The sequence below is a fragment of the Schistocerca serialis genome, chromosome 1 (assembly GCF_023864345.2).
Source record: "Schistocerca serialis cubense isolate TAMUIC-IGC-003099 chromosome 1, iqSchSeri2.2, whole genome shotgun sequence".
Taxonomy (NCBI): domain Eukaryota; kingdom Metazoa; phylum Arthropoda; class Insecta; order Orthoptera; family Acrididae; genus Schistocerca; species Schistocerca serialis.
The window spans coordinates 1,250,091,793-1,250,116,987 of NC_064638.1; the positions used below are offsets into that span (position 1 = coordinate 1,250,091,793).

A 25,195-nucleotide genomic window follows, 5' to 3' on the forward strand; every position below is an offset into this window, starting at 1 on the left:
TGAAGATCTTTCCAGCAAGTTGTATGTGTACAGATTGAAAATAGGGGATCTAGGATGAATCCTTGAGGTAAACCAATCTTAGTTTCAATATTCTGGATCTGTCATTGTCAGAATAGATCTGAAAATATGTATTGCTTAGCCTGTTGTAAGTAGGTCTGTAGGTTTGTGATGTGGGACAACACATTTGAATTTTGAAAGAAATTCTTTTCACCAAACAGTGTCATAAACAGCTGATATATCCAGAAAGGCAGCAATACTTACTAATTTCTTTTCATACCCATTTTTATATAAATAGTGAGACAGAGAGTACCTGATTGTTACAACTTTTCCCAGGTCTGAATCCTACTTGTTCCATAGGGATGCATTTGTTACTTCAAATATTCTATTGTAGGTCAGATGCTCAAGGAATTTGTGTATGACACTTAGACCGTTTTCCACCTTTGTGGGATCTTCATAGGAAAAATTACTCGAGAGAAAATGAGCGTGAGGCTGGCCTCATCTCTTATTGGGCAAATTGGTGGAATTGTCTTGCACTGAAAATAAGAGACAGACACTAGGTTTGCCTCCCTTACTCAAGCAGTAGTATGTTCTTCATTGATGTTTGGCAGCTAGAGATGTGGAAGGAAAGGGCCATTTGTGGTATGCAGTTTTAATTTAGTGCATAATGTCCTCTCTTCTTAGGGGAATGATGTTACTGGAGAAGAATAAATCAAATGTACATTAAAGGTGGCAAACATCAAACAAAAGTAAGTGAAACTACAGTAGTAAGTTAGTAAGAGAGAGCGCTGAACTAAAGGAATAAATTACTGCAGTACTAGATTTTTCATTTATTGCTGACATAAATTTATTTACTTCATAACTGATTGAGTGGAAGAAGAACGGGTAGCTTTGACATATGAAATAGTAAAGGCAGCAGAGGATCAAGAATGTAAAAAGACATGGGCTAGTAGAAATCCTTGGGTAACAGAAGATATATTGAATTTAATTGATGAAAGGAGAAAGTATAAAAATGCAGTAAATGAAGCAGGCAAAAAGGAATACAAACGTCTCAAAAATAAGATCGACAGGAAGTGCAAAATGGCTAAGCAGGGATAGCTAGAGGACAAATGTAAGGATGTAGAGGCATATCTCACTAGGGGTAAGATAGATGCTGCCTACAGGAAAATTAGAGAGACCTTTGGAGAAAAGAGAACCACTTGTATGAATATCAAGAGCTCAGATGGAAACCCAGTTCTAAGCAAAGAAGGGAAAGCAGAAAGGTGGAAGGAGTATATATAGGATTTATAAAACAGCAATGTACTCGAGGACAATATTATGGAAATGGAAGAGAATGTAGATGAAGATGAAATGGGAGATATGATACTGTGTGAAGAGTTTAACAGAGCACTGACAGACCTAAGTCAAAACAAGGCTCCTGGAGTAGACAATATTCCGTTAGAACTACTGACAGCCTTGGGAGAGCCAGTCCTGTCAAAACTGTACCATCTGGTGAGCAAGATGTGTGAGACAGGTAAAATACTCTCAGACTTCAAGAAGAATATAATAATTTCAATCCCAAAGAAAGCAGGTATTGACAGATGTGAAAATTACTGAACTATCAGTTTAATAATTCACGGCTGCAAAATACTAACACACATTCTTTACAGGTGAATGGAAAAACTGGTAGAAACCAACCTCAGGGAAGGACAGTTTGGATTCCATAGAAATGTTGAAACACGTGAGGCAATACTGCCCTACGACTTATCTCAGAAGACAGATTAAGGAAAGGCGAACCTACATTTTTAGCATTTGTAGACTTGGAGAAAGCTTTTGACAATGCTGACTGGAATACTCTCTTTCAAATTCTGAAGGTGGCAGTGGTAAAATACAGGGAGGGAAAAGCTATTTACAATTTGTACAGAAAGCAGATGGCAGTTATAAGAGTCGAGGGGCGTGAAAGGGAAGCAGTGGTTGGGAAGGGAATGAGACAGGGTTGTAGCCTATCCATGATGTATTCAATCTGTATATTGAGCAAGCAGTAAAGGAAACAAAAGAAAACTTTGGAGTAGGAATTAAAATCTGTGGAGAAGAAATAAAAACTCTGAGGTTCAACGATGACATTGTAATTCTATCAGAGGCAGCAAAGGACCTGGAAGAGCAGTTGAATGGAATGGACAGTGTCTTGAAAGGAGGATATAAGATGAACATCAACAAAAGCAAAATGAGGATAATGGAATGTAGTCAAATTAAGTCGAGTGATGCTGAGGGAATTAGATTAGGAAATGAGACACTTAAAGTAGTAAAGGAGTTTTGCTATTTGGGGAGCAAAATGACTGATTATGGTCAAAGTAGAGAGTAAATAAAATGTAGACTGGCTATGGCATGGAAAGTGTTTCTGAAGAAGAGAAATTTGTGAACATCAAGTATAGATTTATGTGTCAGGAAGTCATTTCTGAAAGTATTTGTATGGCTTGTAGCCATGTATGGAAATGAAACATGGACAATAAATAGTTTATACAAGTAGAGAATAGAAGCTTTTGAAATGTGGTGCCACAGAAGAATGTTGAAGATTAGATGGGTAGATTACATAACTAATGAAGAGGCATTGAATAGAATTGGGGAGAAGAGTAATTTGTGGCACAACTTGACTAGAAGAAGGGACTCGCTTGGTAGGACATGTTTCTAGGCATCAAGAGATCACCAATTAAGTATTGGAGAGCAGTGTGGAGGGTAAAAATCGTAGAGGTAAACCTGGGAGTTGAAGAAACTTGTATAAGATAGAGTAGCATGGAGAGCAGCATCAAACCAGTCTCTGGACTGAAGACCACAACAACAACAAAACAACAACTGATGCAACAACTGCACCAGCATAGAGTTTTCTTCTACATTAGTGAATTAAGTAGGAAATAAGACCAAAATTTACAGTTAAGTGGTAGTGGTAGTAGTAGGAGTAAAGTTAGAGAGTAGGGTGTGTTATTTTGTTTTTGCATGATAAATTGTATATTCTATGGATACCTTGACTGTGAAGAATATATATACTGGTAGAGGAAGATGTTGACATCCCAAGAATGAGGGCTATAATGAAGAGAAGAGGCCCATTGACTATGTGTAGTGACAATGACTTGAGCTTTTGAGGGATCTTTTTAGTCACTGATTGGTATAATGGAGCCGTTACTGCAGCATAATTCTGATAGGAATCATGCTTTGTCTCCTAGGCTGCAACTTCATTTTTACTGTTATGTAGCAGGGGATCTCAGTAATATCCATCATACCATTGCTGGAAGGGGTTTTAGCAGAGTAATAAGCACTTCAATCGCCTTAAAGACATGCTATGTGTCCAGGCCATGGAACTAAGAAAATGTATCAAGGAACAAAAGAGAATACTGAATGTCATTGGAGCCATAGATTGTGTACATATGCCCATATTTTGTCCTTGTGAAGCACAAGCAGAACTATGTAGAAATTACAAGATTTTCTTTTCTGTCAGTACAAAAATCACCTGTGCTGCTAATATGAAGATTTTGAATGTGGTAATCTTAAGAGTCCTATATTTCGATGCCACATAGGAACTTAAGGGTCTACGACAGAGCCCATTTTGCTACCAGATGTGTAATAGTGTAAATTCTGTTTTTGGGAGAAATATTTCCAAATTCCCACTAAAACAATGTGATATAAACAAAAAAAAGTGTAGGAATGTTTTGTGGCTGCTGGAGTTCTGTGCAACTTTGGAATAAAAGTTGGAGATGTTTTTCACCCTGATGTTGTGGAGGTGAATGACATCAGTCAATATGCATTTCAGCCAGAGGCAGATGCTGTAGGCTGAGCCGACAGAAAGTCTGAAAGTCTATTATACTTAATTATTTTAATTAAAATTGTACCTAATTTTCTAGTAAAACAGCAAGTTAGTGTAAAGACTTTTTCTTCCTAGCTGAATAAATAAGGCACTGGGTCTCATTACTGCAGTGAAATGTGACCCATTTTATTTATGTATAATTTTGTAGTTATGTTTCACTCTCTCCCTCTTTCTTTCTATTTTTATTTCAGTTAGGGATTAACATTTTCATTTTATTTCTTAATTCAGTACACAATGTTGTACAATAAAGATGTTTTGATTATTTCTAAGAAAAACAAAATGTCTACTTTTATAATTTTGCTAATACGAATTAAATATTAGAATGGGGTATCTAGAAAAAATTGGCATACTGTGCAGATATAATAAACATATATATTATGTTATGTGAAAAACAAGAACAGAAAATATCAAGCAAACAAAGTATGTTTTATATGTGTAAAACGCATTCATACTTATCACAAAAACCCAGATTTCTCAAACACTTTGCCTGAAGAACCAGAACCTGAAGTTTGCTCCATTGCATTACTGCCACTTATTCAGAAACTACTGTTTTAAGGCTGTGCGCACATGTTTTTGATACACATATATTAATTTCCTATCTTGGACAGTGTACAGCAGTGAAGCTCATACTGTGTCAAGAAATTGCCCTGTATTGAAAAAACAGATTAGCTATTTCTAAGAAGTCAATCAACTCTAACAAAAGTACTCGATACCATAGTTTTTGTAATGACTTTGAATGAAAACATGAGGTACAAAATATTGCAAAAACATGCTATGAGGTCATGAAGTCCTTGAAACAATTGTAGTCATAAACAGAAACTCTTAGAACTATCATAGAAAAGTGTATAAATTTGTAAGTGCAGTGATGCTACATGAGTTCCTTAATCTTTATTTTATTTTCTTCTTATTAGTTACTTACACATGGGTGTTCTATTCCAGGGAATAATACACCTCACAAGAAAGATGATAGAAGCTGGAGCTAGAGTGGACAAGACTGACCATCATGGCAGAACACCACTACATTATGCGGCACAGGCAGGAAATTGTAAGGTATAAAATTATCAAATTCTGATGCTCTGATATATTGAACTAAGAGGTAGGTTTCAACCTGAAACAGACTACAGGCTCTGCAGTATGTTAAATATTTATTGTTGGGATGGCAGTAGTCAGCCAAACATTTCCCAAATGAAATTGTTCTCGGTATACTCTCTATTGCCATTAATAACCAGACCTCCCAATCAGTAGTTTACATTTAGCAGTAATTTAACATAGGTATACTTTTCATTCGTGATCACACTTCTACTCCTTTAGGAGGATTATACAAAATTATAGAAATGGCCTACAGTTTTTTTCCCCTCTGCTACCATCATGAACAGTTATATAGTAATTTTGTGTAGTTGGGTCCAAGGGTCATTCACTGATGTAACACATCTCTGTGACGTTAAGTTGGGGTGAAATCTGTACTCTGATTTAGCCATTCAATTGGATTGGAAGTCAGTCTGTTGAAATATTCATTTGTTTTATGTAAACAGATGTTGTTGTATTAAAAAATGTAGAGCTGTAAATTATTATTGTAGCAGGAGTAACAGACAATTATTAATTATCGATTGAGAGACTCCCAGCCAGAAACACCTAATGAACAGCGAGAGAAACCAAAAAAGAAGAAGGCACACAAGAATCCAGAACTTGCGATGGCACCCATGCCACCATTCCCTTCAAGCTCTGCATCTGAGGATGTGGTGGAGATTCTGGCATCTGCTGAGGACCTAGATCTCGCCAGACACTCAGACACAATGGATGTCAATCACACAGGTACTCAATCAGTGGCAGCAGGTGACCCTGAGGCGTAATTTGCCTCTTTGAGTGATTCATGCCTTCCCAGCCTAACAATGACGTCATCCTCCAGTGGAATTGTGGCAGATTTCTCCACCACCCGGCTGAGCTACGGCAATTGTTAAGCTTTACACCTGCATTCTGCATTGCCCTCCAGGTAACCTGGCTCCCGGCAATGCGAACCCCTGCCCTCCGCATCTATAAGGGATGTTACAAGAACTGTAGTGAATATAATAGGGTGTCAGGTGGTGTTTGCATCTATGTCCTGAACTCGCCGTTTAGTGAACCTGTACCCCTTCAAACTCCTCTTGAAACTGTGGCTGTCAGGATAAGGACAATGCTGGAAATAACAGCCTGCAACTTATATCTTCCTCCAGATGGTGCGGTACCCCAGAACGTCCTGCCTGCCCTGATTGATCAACTCTCTAAACCTTTCCTACTTTTGGGAGATTTTAACCCCCATAACCCCTCTGCCTCTTAAATACTGGGGCCACCACACATCTCATTGTGGCTCATGGTAGTTACTCGACTGTTGATTTATCAATTTGCAGCCCAGGACTACTCCTATCTATCCACTGGAGAGCACATGATGACCTGTGTGCTAGTGACCACTTTCCCATCTTCCTGTCACTCCCCCGGTGTCATGCCCATGGATGCCTATGCAGATGGGATTTAGGCAAGGCAGTCTGGGAAGCCTTCACCTCTGCTGTCACCATTGATTCTCACCCACATTGTGCCATCGATGTTGTGGTTGACCAGGTCACCACAATGGTCGTTTCTGCAGCAGAAAACACGATCCCTCGTTCTCTAGGGTGCCGGAAGTTGCTGAGGCCACTAAAGAGTGTTGGCGAGCTCTACGGCGACGTAAGCGGCACCATTCCCTAGAGCACCTCATAGCCTTTAAATGGCTCCATGCCCACGTTCGCCAGCTTATACAAAGAAGGAAACACAAGTGTTTGGAGAGGTATGTCTCAACCATCGGGTGCCAAAAGTCACCTTCCTAAGTCTGGACCAAGATCAAACATCTTTTTGGGTACCAGACCCCAACGGGTGCCCCTGGTGTTCACATCAATGGAGTGTTGTCTACCGACACAAATGCAATTGCCGAGCACTTTGCTGAGCACTGTGCTCGCTCCTCTGCATTGGAGAATTATCCCCCAGCCTTTCATGTTCTCAAATGGAGATTGGAAGGGAGGGTTCTCTCGTCCACTACATGCCACAGTGAACCCTATAATTCTCCATTTACACAATGGGAGCTCCTAAGCGCCCTTGCATGTTGCCCTGACACAGATCCTGTGCCAGATTGGATCCACAGTCAGATGATTAAACATCTCTCGCCTGACTACGAGCGACATCTCCTCATTGTGTTCAACCAGATCTGGTGTGATGGCGTCTTTCCATCACAGTGGCGTGAGAGCACCATCATTCCAGTACTCAAACACAGTATGAACCCACTTGACATGGATAGCTATCAGCCCATTAGCCTCACCAGCATTCATTGTAAGCTCCTGGAACACATGGTGTGTCGACGGTTGAGTTGGGTCATGTAGTCTCCTGGCCCCACGTCAGGTCAGCTTCCGCCAGAGTTGCTCTACCACTGATAATCTGGTATCCCTCGAGTCAGCCTTTTCCAGATGCCAACACCTGGTTGCTGTCCTTGTTAACTTACATAAAGCATATGGCACAACCTGGCGACAGCATACCATTGACAAATTGTGTGAGTGAGGTCTCTGGGGCCTGCTTCTGATTTTTGTCCAAACTTCCTCTCACTTCGTACTTTCCATGTCCAAGTTGGTGCCTCCTTAGTTCCCCCCATTTCCAGGAGAATGCCATACTGCAGGGCTCTGTATTGAGTATCTATTGCTTTTTAGCGACCATTAATAGTCTAGCAGCAGCTGTAGGGCCTTCAGTCTCAACATCTCTGTATGCAGACGATTTCTGCATTTTGTTCTGCTGCTCCAGTACTGGTGTTGCTGAGCGGCGTCTGCAGGGAACTATCCACAAGGTCCCAGTCATGGGCTCTAGCCCATGGCTTCCAGTTTTCAGCTGCAAATTCGTGTGCCATGCACTTCTGTCGGCATCCTACCATTCATCTGGACCCAGAACTTTACCTTCATGATGATCCACTCACTGTAGTGGAGACATATCGATTCTTAGGACTGGTTTTGAATGCACGATTGATTTGGCTTCCTCATCTTCGTCAGCTTAAGCGGAAGTGCTGGCAACACCTCAATGCTCTCCATTGCCTGAGCAACACCAATTGGAGTGCAGATCACTCTATGTTGCTGTGGCTCTACAGAGCCCTTGTTAACTTACATCCCGAATTGACTATGAGAGTGTGGTTTATGGTTCGGCAGTGACCTCAGCGTTGCATTTACTAATCCCTGTGTACCATTGTGGGGTTAGACTAGCGACAGGAGCTTTTAGGGCAAGTCCGGTAACCAGTGTACAGGTGGAGACTGGGCTTCCTCCATTGCAGATCAGATGTGCACAACTACTTGCCAGTTACGCTGCACACATTTGTAGTTCTCCTGAGCATCCAAATTCCCGTCTCCTTTTCCCGCCCGTGGCAGTCCATCTCCTGCATCAGTGGCCCAGGTCAGGGCTAACGATTGTGGTTCGCGTGCTGTTCCTTCTTTCTGAACTGGAGTCCTTCCCTTTACCACCTCTACATGCTTTCCGTTCATGTGCTACGCCTCTATGGTGTAAGCCCCTGCTGCAGCTTTGTCTGGACCTTTTATGTCACACTAAGGACTCTGTTAACCCTGTTGCTCTCCGCTGTCACTTCCTCTTGATTCTTGAAGTGAAGGGGCTCTGAAGTGGTTTACACTGACGGCTCGGCTGATGGTCGCACTGGCTTTGCCTACATTCACTGCAGTCGTATTGAACAGCATTCTTTACCTGATGGTTGCAGTGTATTCACTGCAGAGGTGGTGGCCAAATCTCATGCACTTCAGTACCTCCATTCATGCCCAGGAGAGTCTTTTCTTTTATTTACTGACTCCCTGAGCATCCTGAAAAATATCGACCAGTGCTACCCTTGTCATCCTTTGGTAATGTCCATCCAGGAGTCCATCTATGCCCTATAATGGTCGAGTTGTTCAGTGGTGCTCGTCTGGTCCCCTGGTCATGTTAGAATTCCAGGAAATGAACTTGCCAACAGGCTGGCCAAACAGGCTACACGGAAACCACTTCTGGAAATCATAATCCCCGCAACTGATCTGCGTTCATTATAACAACGCAATGTTTTTCAGCTTTGGGAGACGGAATGGCAAAATCTCAGTACGCACAACAAACTGCAAGCCATTAAGGGGACCACAAATGTGTGGAAGTCCTCAATGAGGGCCTCTCACAGGGACCCCGTGGTTCTCTGCTGGCTGTACAATGGCCATGCCTGGGCGACCCATGGCTACCTCCTGCACTGTGCCACCTCAGTGTCGGTGTGGCGCCCGATTGACAGTGGCCCATATTCTTCTGCTCTGTCCTTCTTTGGCTGCCCTGCGACTGCATCTTTGGTTACCGGACCATTATCATTGATTTTAGCAGACAACACCTCATAGGCTGATTTGGTTTTACGTTTCATCCATGAGGGTGGGTTTTATCATTAAATCTGAGTTTTTGTGCATGTCCTTTGTCACTCTGTGTCCTCCACCTTAGTCCTTTTAGGATGGAGGTTTTAATGTGTTGCAGGGTGGCTGGCTTTCCCTTTTTATTTTTGTGGTTGGCCAGCCACTGTAACCGCTTCATTCTTTTACTCTCTTCTAACTGTTTCTTGCATCTCTCTGTTGTTTTCTTGTCCTCTTTTGTTCCTTTTAGTGTTTGTTGCCTTTCCTTTGTTCTTGTGGGCTTTTAATTTCTTTCCATTTTGTGTTATATGTCTTGTCTATTTTATTCTCACACTTGTGGCATTGTTTTATTAGGAACAAGGGACCGATGACCTCGTAGTTTGGTCCCTTCCCCTCTCGTTTAAACCATGCAACCAACCAACAAATTTCGAAATGGCAGATATTGAGATAACCAATCACAGCACTGAAAAGCAGCTACAATCACTTTGTAGTGGAAAGGTGTCAGGACTGGATAAGATACCTATAAGATTCTATAATGATTATGTGAAAGAACTTGCTCCCCTCCTAGCAGTAATTTGTTGTAGATCACTTGAGCAACAAAAGGTGCCTAATGACTGGAAAAATTGCAGGTCATTCCCACTTTTAAGAAAGGCCATAAGACAGATCCACACAATTATAGATCTATTTCATTGATGTCAATCTATTATAGAATTATGGACCATGTTTTATGCTCCAGAATTATGACGGTTTTGGAAAATGAACATCTCCTGTATAAAAACCAACATGGATTTCACAAACAGAGATCCTGTGAAACTCAGCTCACTTTATTCCTCCGTGAGATCCACAGTGCAGAGGACAGTGGCACCAGGTTGATGCCGTGTTCCTTGATTTCAGTAAGGCATTTGACACTGCCCCGCATTGACGTTTAGTGGAGAAAAAGAGAGAGAGAGAGAGAGAGAGAGAGAGAGAGAGAGAGAGAGAGAGAGAGAGAGAGAGAGAGAGCTTATGGAGTATCAGAGCAGACTTGTGACTGGATACAAGACTTTCTCGCAGATAGAACTCAACATGTTGCTCTTAATGGAACAAAATTGACAGAGGTAAAGATAATATCCGGAGTACCACAGGGAAGTGTGATAGGACAGTGGCTGTTTACAATATACGCTCATGCTCATAAATTAAGGATAACTGTAGAATGTGGTATCACACATTGTGGCACTACACAAAACTGGTGCTAATAGCATAGGCACATTGGGAACACACATGACACAGATCTGTAATTCCACAGTATTGGTGATAAGTTGAGAAAACTATCCTGAAACACATCCGCTACAAAACACTACTGTTTCCTGCACATGTACCTCAATATCAATATGGGATATGATCACCATGCACACGTTCACATGTTGCACAATGGGTTGGCATACACTGAATCATGTGGTCGAGCAGCTGCTGGGGTATAGCCTCCCATTCTTGCACCAATGCCTGGCAGAGTGCCTGAAGTATCCTAGGTGTTTGAAGACGTGCAGTGATATGTTGACCGACAGCATCCCAGACATGCTTGATGGGTTGTAGGTCTGGAGAACAGGCAGGCCACTCCATTTGCCTGATATCTTCTGTTTCAAGGTACTCCTCCATGATGGCAGCTCAGTGGGGCCATGCATTATCATCCATCAGGAAGAAGGTGGGACCCACTGCACCCCTGAAAAGGTGGACATCCTGGTGCAAAATGACATCCCGATACACCTGACCTGTTACAGTTCCTCTGTCAAAGACATGCAGGGGTGTACATGCACCAATCATAATCCCACCCCACACCATCAAACCATGACCTTCATACAGGTCTCTTTCAAGGACATTAAGGGGTTGGTATCTGGTTCCTGGTTCACACCAGATGAAAACTCAGTTTGAAACACTGTTCAGACTACACCTGGACTCGTCTGTGAACATAACCTGAGACCACTGTTCCAATGACCATGTACTGTGTTCTTGACACCAGGCTTTTCCGGACTCTACTGTGACCATGGGTCAGTAGAATAAACCATGTCTGTTCAGTGGTCTGTAGACTGTGTGTCTGGAGACAACTGTTCCAGTGGATGCAGTAAGGTCCCAAGCAAGGCTTCCTGAAGTACTCTATGGTCGTCTGCAGGCACTGATGGTGAGATATCGGTCTTCTTGTGGTGTTGTACACTGTGGGCGTCCTGTACTGTAGCACCTGGACACATTTCCTGTCTGCTGGAATCATTGCCATAATCTTGAGATCACACTTTGTGGCACACAGAGGGCCCGTGCTATGACCTGCTGTGTTTGAGCAGCCTCCATTCGCATAGTATTCTACCCCTCATAACTCCATCAATATGTGTCCTTTGAGCCATTTTCAACACACAGTCACCATTAGCACATCTGAAAATGTCTGCACACTTACTCGCTGCACTGTACTCTGACATGCACCAACACAACTCTGTGAATGTGGATTGCTCCCAGTGCCACCGTGCGATGACTGCAGGTCAAATGCACCACATGGTCATACGCCGAGGTGATTTAAACCTGAAAACCGCCCACCAGAGCATTGCTTCACCATGTATCAACATTATCGTTAATTTATGAGCGTGAGTGTATATAAATGATGTAGTAGAAAGCATTGGATGCTCTTTAAGGCTATTCACAAATGATGCAGTTGTCTATACCAAAGTAGCAATGCCAGAAGATAGAAAGAATTTGCAGGACAACCTGCAGAGAATTGATGAATGGTGCAGGCTGGGGCAGCTGACCATGAACATAGATAAATGTAACATCTTGTGCATATATGGGAAAAGAAATCCACTACTGTACAACTACACTATTGATGAAAAACAGCTGGAGACAGTGTCTGCCATAAAATATTAGGCATAACTATCCAGAATGACCTTAAGTGGAATGACCACATAAAACAGATAGTGGGAAAAGCAGATACCAGACTCAGATTTGTCAGGAGAATCTTAAGGAAATGTCACTTATCCATGAAAGATTCTTTAGTATTATTAATCTAACTGGGATCCATATCAGGTAGGACTGATAGAGGAGATAGAGAAGATCCAATGAAGAAGAGCAGCGTGTTTCACCACAGAATTGTTTAGTTGGTGAGAGGGCGTGATGGACGTGCTAAACAAATTCCACTGGCAGATGTTACAAGAGAGGCGTTGTGCATCATGGAGAGAATTACTATTGAAATTTCAGGACAGCACTTTTCAGGAGGAGTCAGACAACATATTACTTCTCCCCACCTACATCATATATATTGACCATGAAGAGAAAATTTGAGAAATTAGACCAATACAGAGGTTTACTGGCAATCATTCTTCCCATACACTGTTCACGAGTGGAATGGGGCTGGAGGGATCAGATAATGGTACCGAAAGTACCCTCTGCCCACACTATTAGGTGGCTTACGGAATATGATGTAGATGTAGATGAAGATGTGGCCCGTGTGGGGAAGTTTGTAGAGCATTAGGTCATTGTACCATGAGTCCTGAGTTCGTACCCCAATGACAGTAATGTTATATTTATTTTTTACTGTATTACACACGAAAGAGTTCAGTGGACTATTAATACCTCCACACATGCGATGCAACTGCTTCTTTATTATACTATATCGATTGTTTATATTTGTCCAGGGAAACTGCAGATGCACTGGCTACTTCATCATGAGTGGTGCATGTTCTGTTACATGTGTCTGACAGAACACCACACCTTTCTGTACAAATGTGCTCTACAGGTTTGCTACTTTCAACTAACGAAGTGAAAGCAGACTGCCAAAAGAAAATTGCTACACACTCCGAAAAGTCCTTTTACATGCCAGGAAAATGTTCTCCCAGTTAACAGTTTCACATATGAACGGTTCAAACGAATTGCCAACAGTGGGGTTTGAGCATGGGACATGACCACAAGCTCTACCAATTCACCCATGCAAGATCAACAAAACTATTCCTCCTTGCCTGTACTCCATAGTTATGATGTTACCGTTTATGCACCTTCTGCTGCATGATAGCACATAGCACTAACTGAATCAGTGTTTTGGATGATACTCTATTGACATACAACATTTGGTACTGCTCTGAGTGTCTAATGTCTGGAGGTTCGGGTGTTAGCAACACAGGCACAGCAATACCATATTTATCAACTGATACTGGACAGTGACTCAATAAAAATGTTGTTGCCTTTGCGGGGATTACATAATGTATGTATAAGTACAGGTTGTGATGCAGTAACAGTGACATATGGAAGTCCGGATCTAGCCATTACGCATGCACACTTAGCCAAAGTGGTTTAGGCAACTGCTTATGTAAAGTGGGAAATCTGGGTTCAAGTCCTGGTCCAGCACTAATTTTCATTGTCATCATTCCCTTAGTGGCCGTAGTCACCACAGTGCCTGTTTCTTCAGACATGCTTGCATTTATGAAGGAATACCGCATCTTTCTTCTTAACAGAACATCCACTGCCATATCATAAGCATTTAGGCTGGGAGATTTAGTGTGTTGCAGAGTAGCTTTTGAACCTTGTGTTAGTGATTTGACAAAGTGAGTTTCATTGCTATCGATGTGAGTGTGTGTATTCAAGTTTTTTTCTGTAATTTCTTTACGTTTTTATTCACAGTTCTCATTTTAGTTGTTTTATGATATTCCTCCACACTATTCTCATTACATTTTATTACAGGTGCTAAAGACCTTGCTGTCAGGAAAAAATGTGTATCAACAAAATAACCGTAAAAAACTGCCATTGAATGATACTCCTCAAAGTGGAGACACAGGAAATAAACTTTAAACTATGTTTCTTGATGTATTATATGGTGTAGAGTATTAATTGCTTTTGAAGCTTCATGACTGGTCTTGTTAATGGATTTATTACACTATTTTCATGCCATCTATTTTTTTTAATGTTGACTGATGTAATATAAATGGAAGAATTTTTTTTTGAAACCTACTTTTTAGGTTGTCTGTGTAAAGTGTAATCCATGGTCAGCACTGAAACCTTCAAAAACAGCCCTCAAATCAGTCAATGGAACTGACTCTTAACAGTCTAGGACTCATGAAGATGGTCCTTGTCTCCTCAGTTTGATATCATTGTGCAGCCATGCCATATGAATGCAGAATTTATAACTTTATTACTGCACATTGTGCTGTGTTCCATCCCACAGTGTTTTGACAGGTCCAGCTTCTGGAGAGGACATGTTTTTGATCTTGAAATTCCACACTTTTTACCTGTCTTTTTAAGACAAATGGTAAAATTCATTTGTGATTAAGCTGTGCAGTGGGGCAAGGGTGATGTTCTTCTGGGAACTAGGGACAGATATGAGAGAATGTACTGTAGCTAAAATATGTGTCTCAGGTTTCCTGGATGGTCTCTTTGTGTATCTAAACAAGGGGGCATGTGGAATTGATAGAAGAGAGACTAGATACTTCTATTTCAACAATATTCTATAGAAGTTGACTACAGGATAGTGCCAAAATCACCTGCATGATGAAGGAGTGATGTAATTTCTTGTGAGAAGCTCAACAAACAAACACACATTGTGTGGTAAATGCTAAAGCCCAAATATTTTCCAAAGAGGTCAGAAAGGCAAGCCTACAGTGTGGTGTAAACAAAGAAAATCATTTCCATGAATGGACAAGAATTTGAGAATGAATAAAAAGTCTATTGTTCTGATCAGAGGAGGCAAATGCTCCCTTTTGTTCCATCCTTGTTGACACCTTTGATGGGAGATGTTAAATAAATGGAAATCACTGACAGTCACAATTGATAATCTTTTCTTTATGTGTATGATGGCTTGATAATGTAATATTGTGTTGTTATAATCCTGATATTTTCAAACAGCTCATTACAATGAAGTCAGTTACTACCTTTATATACTCGTAGTATTTTTAAATTCCTTTTCTGTGTGCTGAAAATAAATTTGTGAAATGTGCATGTGGTTAACATGAGGTAGACTCTTCTACTTATGCTGGTGATTATTTACTTGTGACTACTTTAAGGACACAGAGGCTAATTTGTAATCTGAAAACACTACAATATCAAATAAATTAAATAAATGTTCAAATGCTACTAGTAACTAAAGTGACTGTAATGTGTGTGTGTGTGTTCTGGTGTGTTTGCTAACATGTGTAGCAAAAGGTTTATATTTTAAAATAATCAAAGTAGTATAGTTGTTTTCACATGAGTACTTCTGAAACATATTTCTCTGATTTCAGTATGTGGAAGTACTCATCAAGGCCAGAGCTGATGTAAATGCTGTGGACAAGGATGGTGCGACACCACTTCTGATGCAAACCAGATGTAACTATTATGAGGTACTGTCTCATTAGTAGCATGTTCTACTGATAATAGTGTAAAAAATATTGGTGATCTGAAAAGCTGTGAAAAATTACCAAATTACCAGAGCTTACAATCAGATAAAAATTAAAAACAGATCCATAGATCTACAGTGATGCTTGAGGCACGGAAGTGTATATTTGGCTATCTATTTGTGTGTTTGTTGTTGCAATCGAGGAATTCAATAAATGAAACCCTTCCTCAGTCACAAATTGGAAATGACAGCACATGCCATGTTGGTTTTTACTCAGTTTATGATAACTTTCATTGTTTAAGCATGCAACTTATTTATCATTTTCTGGATTATCAACTCCCCATACTTCTTCCCACTGCCATATTGCATTCTTTTTTCTTTGCAATAAAGCATGATAAAATCATTTGCTCTCTATCCAACTGAAGTTTGGCCAGTATTCCTTGTAAATGGAAGAACAAGAGTGTAAATATGTGAGATAATCTTAATTTGTCAAATTTTCTTTGTTTCCAGAAGCTTGATTTACACGAACAGTCCTCTAGTTGCCAGAAACAATTCATACAAATACATCTTACATAAAATGACAGTAATAGTATAATTAATAATGTGTTCCAGGTGACTATGCCTTGGTTGAATGGATTTCTTCTTAAAATCCGGGGTTTTGTCGCCATCTGCGTAGGATATTTCCAAGGGAGATCGTAGCTTCTTTGAATACCCGATTCACACCCTGGCTCTATACTGTCACACTCTCATCTGTGGGCCAGTGTGTGAATTGGGCAATCAAAGAAGCTACAATCCTCTTTGAAACAGTCCTCTGCACATGAGGATGAAACTTTAAATTAGGGTTAAATCCATTTGACCACAGCATAACAGTCAGAATATTTTATTAATTGTGACATTTCCAGCTAGTAAAGTTTACATTTTACAATAATAGTATAATAATAATAATAATAATAATAATAGTAATAATAATAATAATAATAATAATTGGATAACCACAGTGACTCCATAGAAGCGATGGAAAAAACAGATGCCTATAAATATCTAGGATACAGACAAAAAATAGGAATAGATAATACAAATATTAAAGAAGAACTAAAAGAAAAATATAGACAAAAACTAACAAAAATACTGAAAACAGAATTGACAGCAAGAAACAAGACAAAAGCTATAAATACTTATGCTATACCAATATTGACCTACTCATTTGGAGTAGTGAAATGGAGTAACACTGACCTCGAGGCACTCAATACACTTATATGATCACAATGGCACATATATATAATACATCACATACATTCAGCAACGGAAAGATTCACATTAAGCAGAAAGGAAGGAGGAAGGGGATTCATCGACATAAAAAACCTACATTATGGACATTATATATAAAAACAAAGATGAGGTGACTTACCGAACGAAAGCGCTGGCAGGTTGATAGACACACAAACAAACACAAACATACACACAAAATTCAAGCTTTCGCAACAAACTGTTGCCTCATCAGGAAAGAGGGAAGGAGAGGGGAAGACGAAAGGAAGTGGGTTTTAAGGGAGAGGATAAGGAGTCATTCCAATCCCGGGAGTGGAAGGACTTACCTTAGGGGGAAAAAAGGACAGGTATACACTCGCACACACGCACATATCCATCCACACATACAGACACAAGCAGACATATTGTGTCTGTAGGTGTGGATGGATATGTGCGTGTGTGCGAGTGTATACCTGTCCTTTTTTCCCCCTAAGGTAAGTCTTTCCGCTCCCGGGATTGGAATGACTCCTTATCCTCTCCCTTAAAACCCACTTCCTTTCGTCTTCCCCTCTCCTTCCCTCTTTCCTGATGAGGCAACAGTTTGTTGCGAAAGCTTGAATTTTGTGTGTATGTTTGTGTTTGTTTGTGTGTCTATCAACCTGCCAGCGCTTTCGTTCGGTAAGTCACCTCATCTTTGTTTTTATATATAATTTTTCCCACGTGGAATGTTTCCTTCTATTATATTGGACTACATTACGGACAAGTAGACAATTTAAGAAAATTCTTTCTAGAACGAGCAGAAACTAGCAAAATACACAAAGCAACCACTCATATAAATACATCAGCTACACCACTGCAATTTCATAACCACTTCTACAACCCTTTAGATCACATGACATCAACAGATACGAAGAAAGTAAATTGGAAAAAGAAAACACTACATGGCAAGCACCCGTATCATCTAACACAGCCACACATCGATCAAGACGCATCCAACACATGGCTAAGAAAAGGCAATATATACAGTGAGACGGAAGGATTCATGATTGCAATACAGGATCAAACAATAAACACCAGATATTACAGCAAGCATATTATTAAAGATCCCAATACCACAACAGATAAATGCAGACTTTGCAAACAACAAATAGAAACAGTAGATCACATCACAAGTGGATGTACAATACTAGCAAATACAGAATACCCCAGAAGACATGATAATGTAGCAAAAATAATACATCAACAACTTGCCATAAAACATAAACTAATAAAACAACACATTCCCACATACAAGTATGCACCACAAAATGTACTGGAGAATGATGAATACAAATTATACTGGAACAGAACCACTATAACAGATAAAACAACACCACATAACAAACCTGACATCATACTCACCAATAAAAAGAAGAAATTAACACAACTAATCGAAATATCCATACCCAATACAACAAACATACAAAAGAAAACAGGAGAAAAAATTGAAAAATACATCCAACTGGCTGAGGAAGTCAAGGACATGTGGCATCAGGATAAAGTTGACATTATACCAATTATACTATCAACTACAGGAGTCATACCATACAATATCCACCAGTACATCACTGCAATACAGCTACATCCAAACTTATATAAACAACTACAGAAATCCGTAATTATTGATACATGTTCAATCACCCGAAAGTTCCTAAATGCAATATAACATATACCGTACAGTTAAAAGGAAGTCATGCTTGATCAAGGTCTGTGTCACTTTCCATTTTTGACCAGACATAACGTCTGAGGAAAGAAAGAAAGAATAATAATAATAAAAGAAACAAATGTAGAAGAGGAGAAAATGAAAATAATTAAAAATAAAACACAACAAGGTCCTATCCTGCTATTAAGTGCCAAATATAATGTTCATATAACCCTTCACCCTGCATCATTCACCAACTATAAAACTCTCATTATTATTCAATAATTTTGAACCAGTGTCGGTAAAAATTAAGTCAGCACCAATACCACCTATATGAAATTTTTATTCTCTAAATCAAACCCAATGGATTTGTGGAATTCAATAGGACTTCACTTGCCACATCTCACGTGGTTTGCTACTTGTTTCCTTATTTATTTATTGTACACTGGCAAATACAAGATTTTTTCTTGGATAGCAGATAAATTATATGGTTTCCAATGTAGATCATATAATTTTATAAAAGGCATTATTTGACACTAAAAAAACATTTATATAGCAGCTGTCATGAAAAGAGGCACAGAAGTCATCTCACTGTCCTACATCACTGCCAGTTAGTTATACCAAGTGAGGTGGCAATGGTTCAAACCCTTTCCGGCCATCCGGATTTAGGTTTTCCATGATTTCCCTGAACTGCTTCAGGCAAATGCTGGAATGGATCTTTTGAAAGGGCATGGCTGATTTCCTTCACCACCCTTTCCTAACTGGAGCTTGTGCTCTTTCTCTAGTGGATTTGTTGTTGACAGGACATTAAACACTCTACTTCTCCTACTCCAGTCAGTGCTAATTTCAAATATCAGTAAAAAAAAAAAAAAAAAAAATTGGACATCTCTAATTTCGCTCTAGAATATGATGGGAGTACTTTCCAAAAGAAAATTCTTGCCAGCTGCTATAAAATAAATAAATTATTTAATAAAAACTTATGTTACAGGAAATATTTTAGAAAGATGTGGAGAAAGTAGAACAATGGCCATATTTGGGCTGAATCTAAGATACCAACATTCTGAAAATTTATGGATGCGTGGGATTCATATTGTATCATGAAAACTATATTTTATCATGAAATATTCTGACATAAAAAATAAAATTCCACGAGAGCTCTGAAACTGTTCCACCTGTTCAATGAAAAATGTCATTGATGATGAATTTGCATTGTGTCAGATCTCACAGAAACTTTCAATGATAAAGTTGTTTAGAAAACTATGAAATTAATTTTGATAACATCTAAGACATCTTTATGGTATCACGTTGTGTATGAATGCATTTTATTTTTGTGAGAGACTCCATGCGCGAGTACTTGTGTACCACTGCTAGGATTTTACTCCTGATGGCTCGCCTTAATAGGACTGACAGTATTCTCTGTTGTTGTTGTTGTTGTGGTCTTCAGTCCAGAGACTGGTTTGATGCAGCTCTCCATGATAGTCTATCCTGTGTAAGCTTCTTCATCTCCAAGTACCTACTGCAATCTACATCCTACTACGATTTCTACCTTCCATGCTGCCCTCCAATACCAAATTGGTGATCTCTTGATGCCTCACAAAGTGGCCAACCAACTGATCCCTTCTTCTAGCCAAGTTGTGCCACAAATTCCTCTTCTCTTCAATTCTGTTCAGAACCTCCTCATTAGTTACTTGATCTACCCATCCAATCTTCAGCATTCCCCTACAGCACCATACCTCTCTTCTTGTCTAAACTGTTTATCACCTATGTTTCACTTCCACACAGGCCTACAGTCGATACAAATACTTTCAGAAAAGACTTCCTGACACCTACATATAATCAATGTTAACAACTTTTCTTCTTCAGAAATGCTTTCCTTGCCATTGCCAGTCTACACTTTATATCCTCTCTACTTTGACCACCACCAATTATTTTGCTCCCCAAATAGCAAAATTCATCTACCACTTTAAGTCTCTCATTTCCCAACCTACTTCCCTCAGCATCACCTGATTTAATTTGACTAAATTCCATTGTCCTTGTTTTGTTTGTGTTGATATCCATCTTACGTCCTCCTTTCAAGACACTGTCCATTCCGTTCAATTGCTCTTCCAGGTCCTTTGCTGTCTCTGACAGAATTACAATGCCATCAGGAAACCTCAAAGTTTTTATTTATTCTCCATGGATTTTAATTCCTACTCCAAATTTTTCTTTTGTTTCTCTTATGACTTGCTCAATATAAAGATTGAATAACATTGGGGATAGCCTACAACCCTGCCTCACTCCCTTCCCAACCACTGCTTCCCTTTCATGCCCCTCGACTCTTATAACTGCCATCTGGTTTCTGTGCAAATTGTAAATAGCCTTTCGCTCCCTCTGTTTGACCCCTGTCCCCTTCAGAATTTGAAAAAGAACTGCTCGGCCACAGACACTTTATCACTGCACCCATCACCCAGATCACTGATATATGCTATACAAAAATAACTGTAGGTACTTTCAGACCAATATTTCCACTGAAGTTCAAGTAAACATATTTTTGCTTGTGGTTTTATGGAACAAAAGTATTATCTAAGCATACTACAAGACTATTGTCCTCAGCACATAGTAAGTGCGTTTTGCATAAAACTTCAATCTGCTGCTGCAGTGTCTTTGTATTAAATTAAAAACTTTTGTCTATCATTACATTATCAGAATCAAAAACCAAGTGAAGGGGAAAGACAAATAACGGTGTTCTCTGAGGCAGAATAGCTAATTTTTTCTCAGATATCATTGTGTGTTTTTCTGGCTATCGGATACTCTTCTCTGTTGTAGTATCACAGTATAGTTCTATGCAGTAAATTTTTGTCCAAATAATCAAATTTCATAATTTCAGTTTTAATTGATATCCCTTTTTTGGAGAATCAAAACACATGCTCACATACAGAGATACTGCCAATGTCATCACACTGTTAATTAAGAATATAGTCAATTTAGAAATACACATGCCAGTGCACAATTGCACGGAAGACTGAACCCACGGGTAAACACATGATATCACATGGAAAATTCAGATGGTGCTGAGCTAATGCACTATTAACAGTGTACATGTGGCAACAAAGCTATTAGGTGGTCAAATCACAGCACTTAGAGCCCGTGGTCTGCTGGAAGTGAGTGTGACCTTGGATGTCTAATTTCATAATGGAAACTCTAGTAAGAAAATCTTTTGAAGAAACTGCAAAGAAGCTTAGATATTGTTGGTACTTTAAAATTTGTTACAAGTTAGACTTGTTGTCGGTACCTTTTTTGTGATGCCTTGCTAGACGATAATGACAATCTCTTCTAGTTGGGATTGGGTTGTTTGGGGGGAAGAGACCAAACAGCGAGATTAGATTAGATTAGATTAGTTTTTCGTTCCATAGATCCATGCTGAGGAGATCCTCGTGGATGTGGACCATGTCAACTTTTTTTTTCTTTTTTCCTTTCTTTTTTTTTTTTTTTTTTTTTTTTTTTCAGGAATGGAATTAAAATTCAAGGTGAAAGGATATCAGTGATATGATTCACTGATGGCACTGCTATCCTGAGTGAAAGTGAAGGAGAATTACATGATCTGCTGAACTGAATGAACAGTCTAATGAGTACACAGTATGGATAGGTCATCAGTCTCATCGGGTTAGGAAAGGACAGGGAAGGAAGTTGGCCAGTCCCTTGCACAGGAACCTTCCTCGCGCCTGCCTGGAGTGATTTAGGGAAATCGTGGAAAACCTAAACCACGATGGCTGGATGTGGGATTGAACTGATGTCCTCCCGAATGCTAGTCCAGTGTGCTAACCACTGCGCCACCTCACTCGGTCCTCTTCTAGTGTTATAAACTATATACAGTTTGATTCAAACTGTGGTGAAGCTTGCACTTTAAAATCAGTTGTAGGCCTACATTTTTAGAATTATCTATTGATGTCATTGTCTTGTGCATCCCTTCACGACTCTTTATAACTGAGGCTGTTTATTTTTTTTTTTTTGAAGGATGAATATTTGTATACTTCACTGGAGCATGCACCTCAAACATGGATTCCATAATTTTTTTTTTTTTTTTTTTTTTCGTCATCAGTCTTCTGACTGGTTTGATGTGGCCCACCACGAGTTCCTCTCCTATGCTAACCTCTTCATCTCAGAGTAGCACTTGCAACCTACATCCTCTATCACTTGCTGGATGTATTCCAATCTCTGTCTTCCTCTACAGTTTTTGCCCTCTACATCTCCCTCTAGTACCCTGGAAGTGATTCCCTCATGTCTAAAAAGATGTTGTATGAACCTGTCCCTTCTCCTTATGAGTGTTTTCCACATATTCCATTCCTCTCTGATTCTGCACAGAACCTCCTCATTCCTTACCTTATCAGTCCACCTAATTTTCAACATTTGTCTGTAGCATCACATCTCAAATGCTTTGTTTGCATTTTTGTACTTCCTCCTTTCATCGATCAATTGGAGTATTTGTTCTGTTACCCTATGGTTTCTTCACAGTTACCTTCTTTGTACCTTTGTTTTCCTTCCCAAGTTCTGTGATAGCCCTTTTTAGAGATGCCCATTCCTCTTCAACTGTACTGCCTACTGAACTATTCCTTATTGCTGTATCTATAGCCTTAGAGAATTTCAACCGTATCTCATCATTCCTTAGTACTTCCGTATCCCACTTCTTTGCATATTGATTCTTGCTGACTAATGTGTGGCTTAACTTGTGCAAAATATACTGTACACATTTGCTCCTAATTCACAACATGTACCATTGATATGATGTTCCCAAGAGAGTTGCTGGCCTAACATTACACTAAGGAGGGCAGTTGCATCAAGCCATTTTATTTTTGTATTAGCATCAGAAATAAAATAAAATCTGACATCCTATAGCTCAGAAGTTAAAGGTAGATTTAGCGGAGGCTAGTGAAGTGCAGTGGCAGGAAGAACATGACTTCTGCTCAGCTGAGTACAGAGCTATCACTACTAAATAAAAAGGGGTAATACAGGGCTGGGTCTAATAGTGAATAAGAAAATAGATGTGTGGGTGAGCTATTATGAACAGCACAATGATTGCATTATCATAGCCAAGACAGACACTAAGCTGCTGACTAGCTCTGAAGGTGATGAAGAGACTGAAAGGATATAAATAAGATAAATGAAATTATTCAGATCAGTAAGGGAGATGAACATTTAATTATTGTGAGGGACAGTAATTTGGAAGTAGGATAAGAAAGCGAAGAAAAGTGGTATAGGAAGATGGACATAGAGGAAAAAGAATTACAAGGGAAGCTGCCTGGTAGGATTTTGCATAGAGCACAATTTAGTCAATGCCAACAGTTTCCCTAAGAATCAGAAAAGGAGGTACTATATGTGAAAGAGACCTGGACACTGGAAGGATTCAGATAGCCTATGTAATAGTAAGACTGAAGTTTTCAAACCAGATTTTAAGCTGGGAACATTTGCAGGACCAGATACATGTTGTTGTTGTGGTCTTCAGTCCTGAGACTGGTTTGATGCAGCTCTCCATGCTACTCTGTCCTGTGCAAGCTTCTTCATCTCCCAGTACCTACTGCAGCCTACATCCTTCTGAATCTGCTTAGTGTATTCATCTCTTGGTCTCCCTCTACGATTTTTACCCTCCATGCTAACCTCCAATACTAAATTGGTGATCCCTTGATGTCTCAGAACATGTCTTACCAACCGATCCCTTCTTCTAGTCAAGTTGTGCCACAAGCCCCTCTTCTCCCCAATTATATTCAATACCTCCTCATTAGTTTTGTGATCTACCCATCTAATCTTCAGCATTCTTCTGTCGCACCACATTTCGAAAGCTTCTATTCTCTTCTTGTCTAAACTATTTATCGTTCACATTTCACTTACATACATGGCTACACTCCATACAAATACTTTCAGAAACGACTTCCTGACATTTAAATCTATACTCGATGTTAACAAATTTTTCTTCTTCAGAAAGGCTTTCCTTGCCATAGCCAGTCTACATTTTATATCCTCTATAATTCGACCATTATCAGTTATTTTGCTCCCCAAATAGCAAAACTCCTTTACTACTTTAAGTATCTCATTTCCTAATCTAATTCCCTCAGCATCACCCGACTTAATTCGACTACATTCCATTATCCTCGTTTTGCTTTTGTTGATGTTCATCATATATCCTCCTTTCAAGACACTGTCCATTCCATTCAACTGCTCTTCCAAGACCTTTGCTGTCTCTGACAGAATTACAATGTCATCGGCAAACCTCAAAGTTATTATTTCTTCTCCATGGATTTTAATACCTACTCCGAACTTTCCTTTTGTTTACTTTATTGCTTGCTCAATATACAGCTTGAATAACACCGGGGATAGGCTGCAACCATGTCCCACTCCCTTTCCAACCACTGCTTCACTTTCATACCCCTCGACTCTTATAACTGCCATCTGCTTCCTATATAAAGTGTAAATAGCCTTTTGCTCCCTGTATTGTACCCCTGCCACCTTCAGAATTTGAAAGAGAGTATTCCAATCAACATTGTAAAAAGCTTTCTCTAAGTCTACAAATGTTAGAAATGTAGGTTTGCCTTTCCTTAATCTTTCTTCTAAGATAAGTCTTAGGGTCAGTATTGCCTCACGTGTTCCAACATTTCTACGGAATCCAAACTGATGTTCCCCGAGGTCGGCTTCTATCAGTTTTTCCATTTGTCTGTAAGGAATTCGCGTTAGTATTTTGCAGCTGTGACTTA

General features: G+C 39.7%; 1 protein-coding gene across 1 annotated transcript in view; it reads left to right on the top strand.

Annotated features, from left to right (window-relative positions):
• Positions 1–25,195, top strand: part of LOC126419408 (serine/threonine-protein phosphatase 6 regulatory ankyrin repeat subunit C-like) — a 372,581-nt gene that overhangs the window by 261,285 nt on the left and 86,101 nt on the right. Inside the window, exons 13-14 of the mRNA XM_050086600.1 lie at positions 4,772–4,882; positions 15,453–15,551. Coding sequence (XP_049942557.1) covers positions 4,772–4,882; positions 15,453–15,551 — 210 coding nt within the window. The remainder of the gene's footprint in view (positions 1–4,771; positions 4,883–15,452; positions 15,552–25,195) is intronic.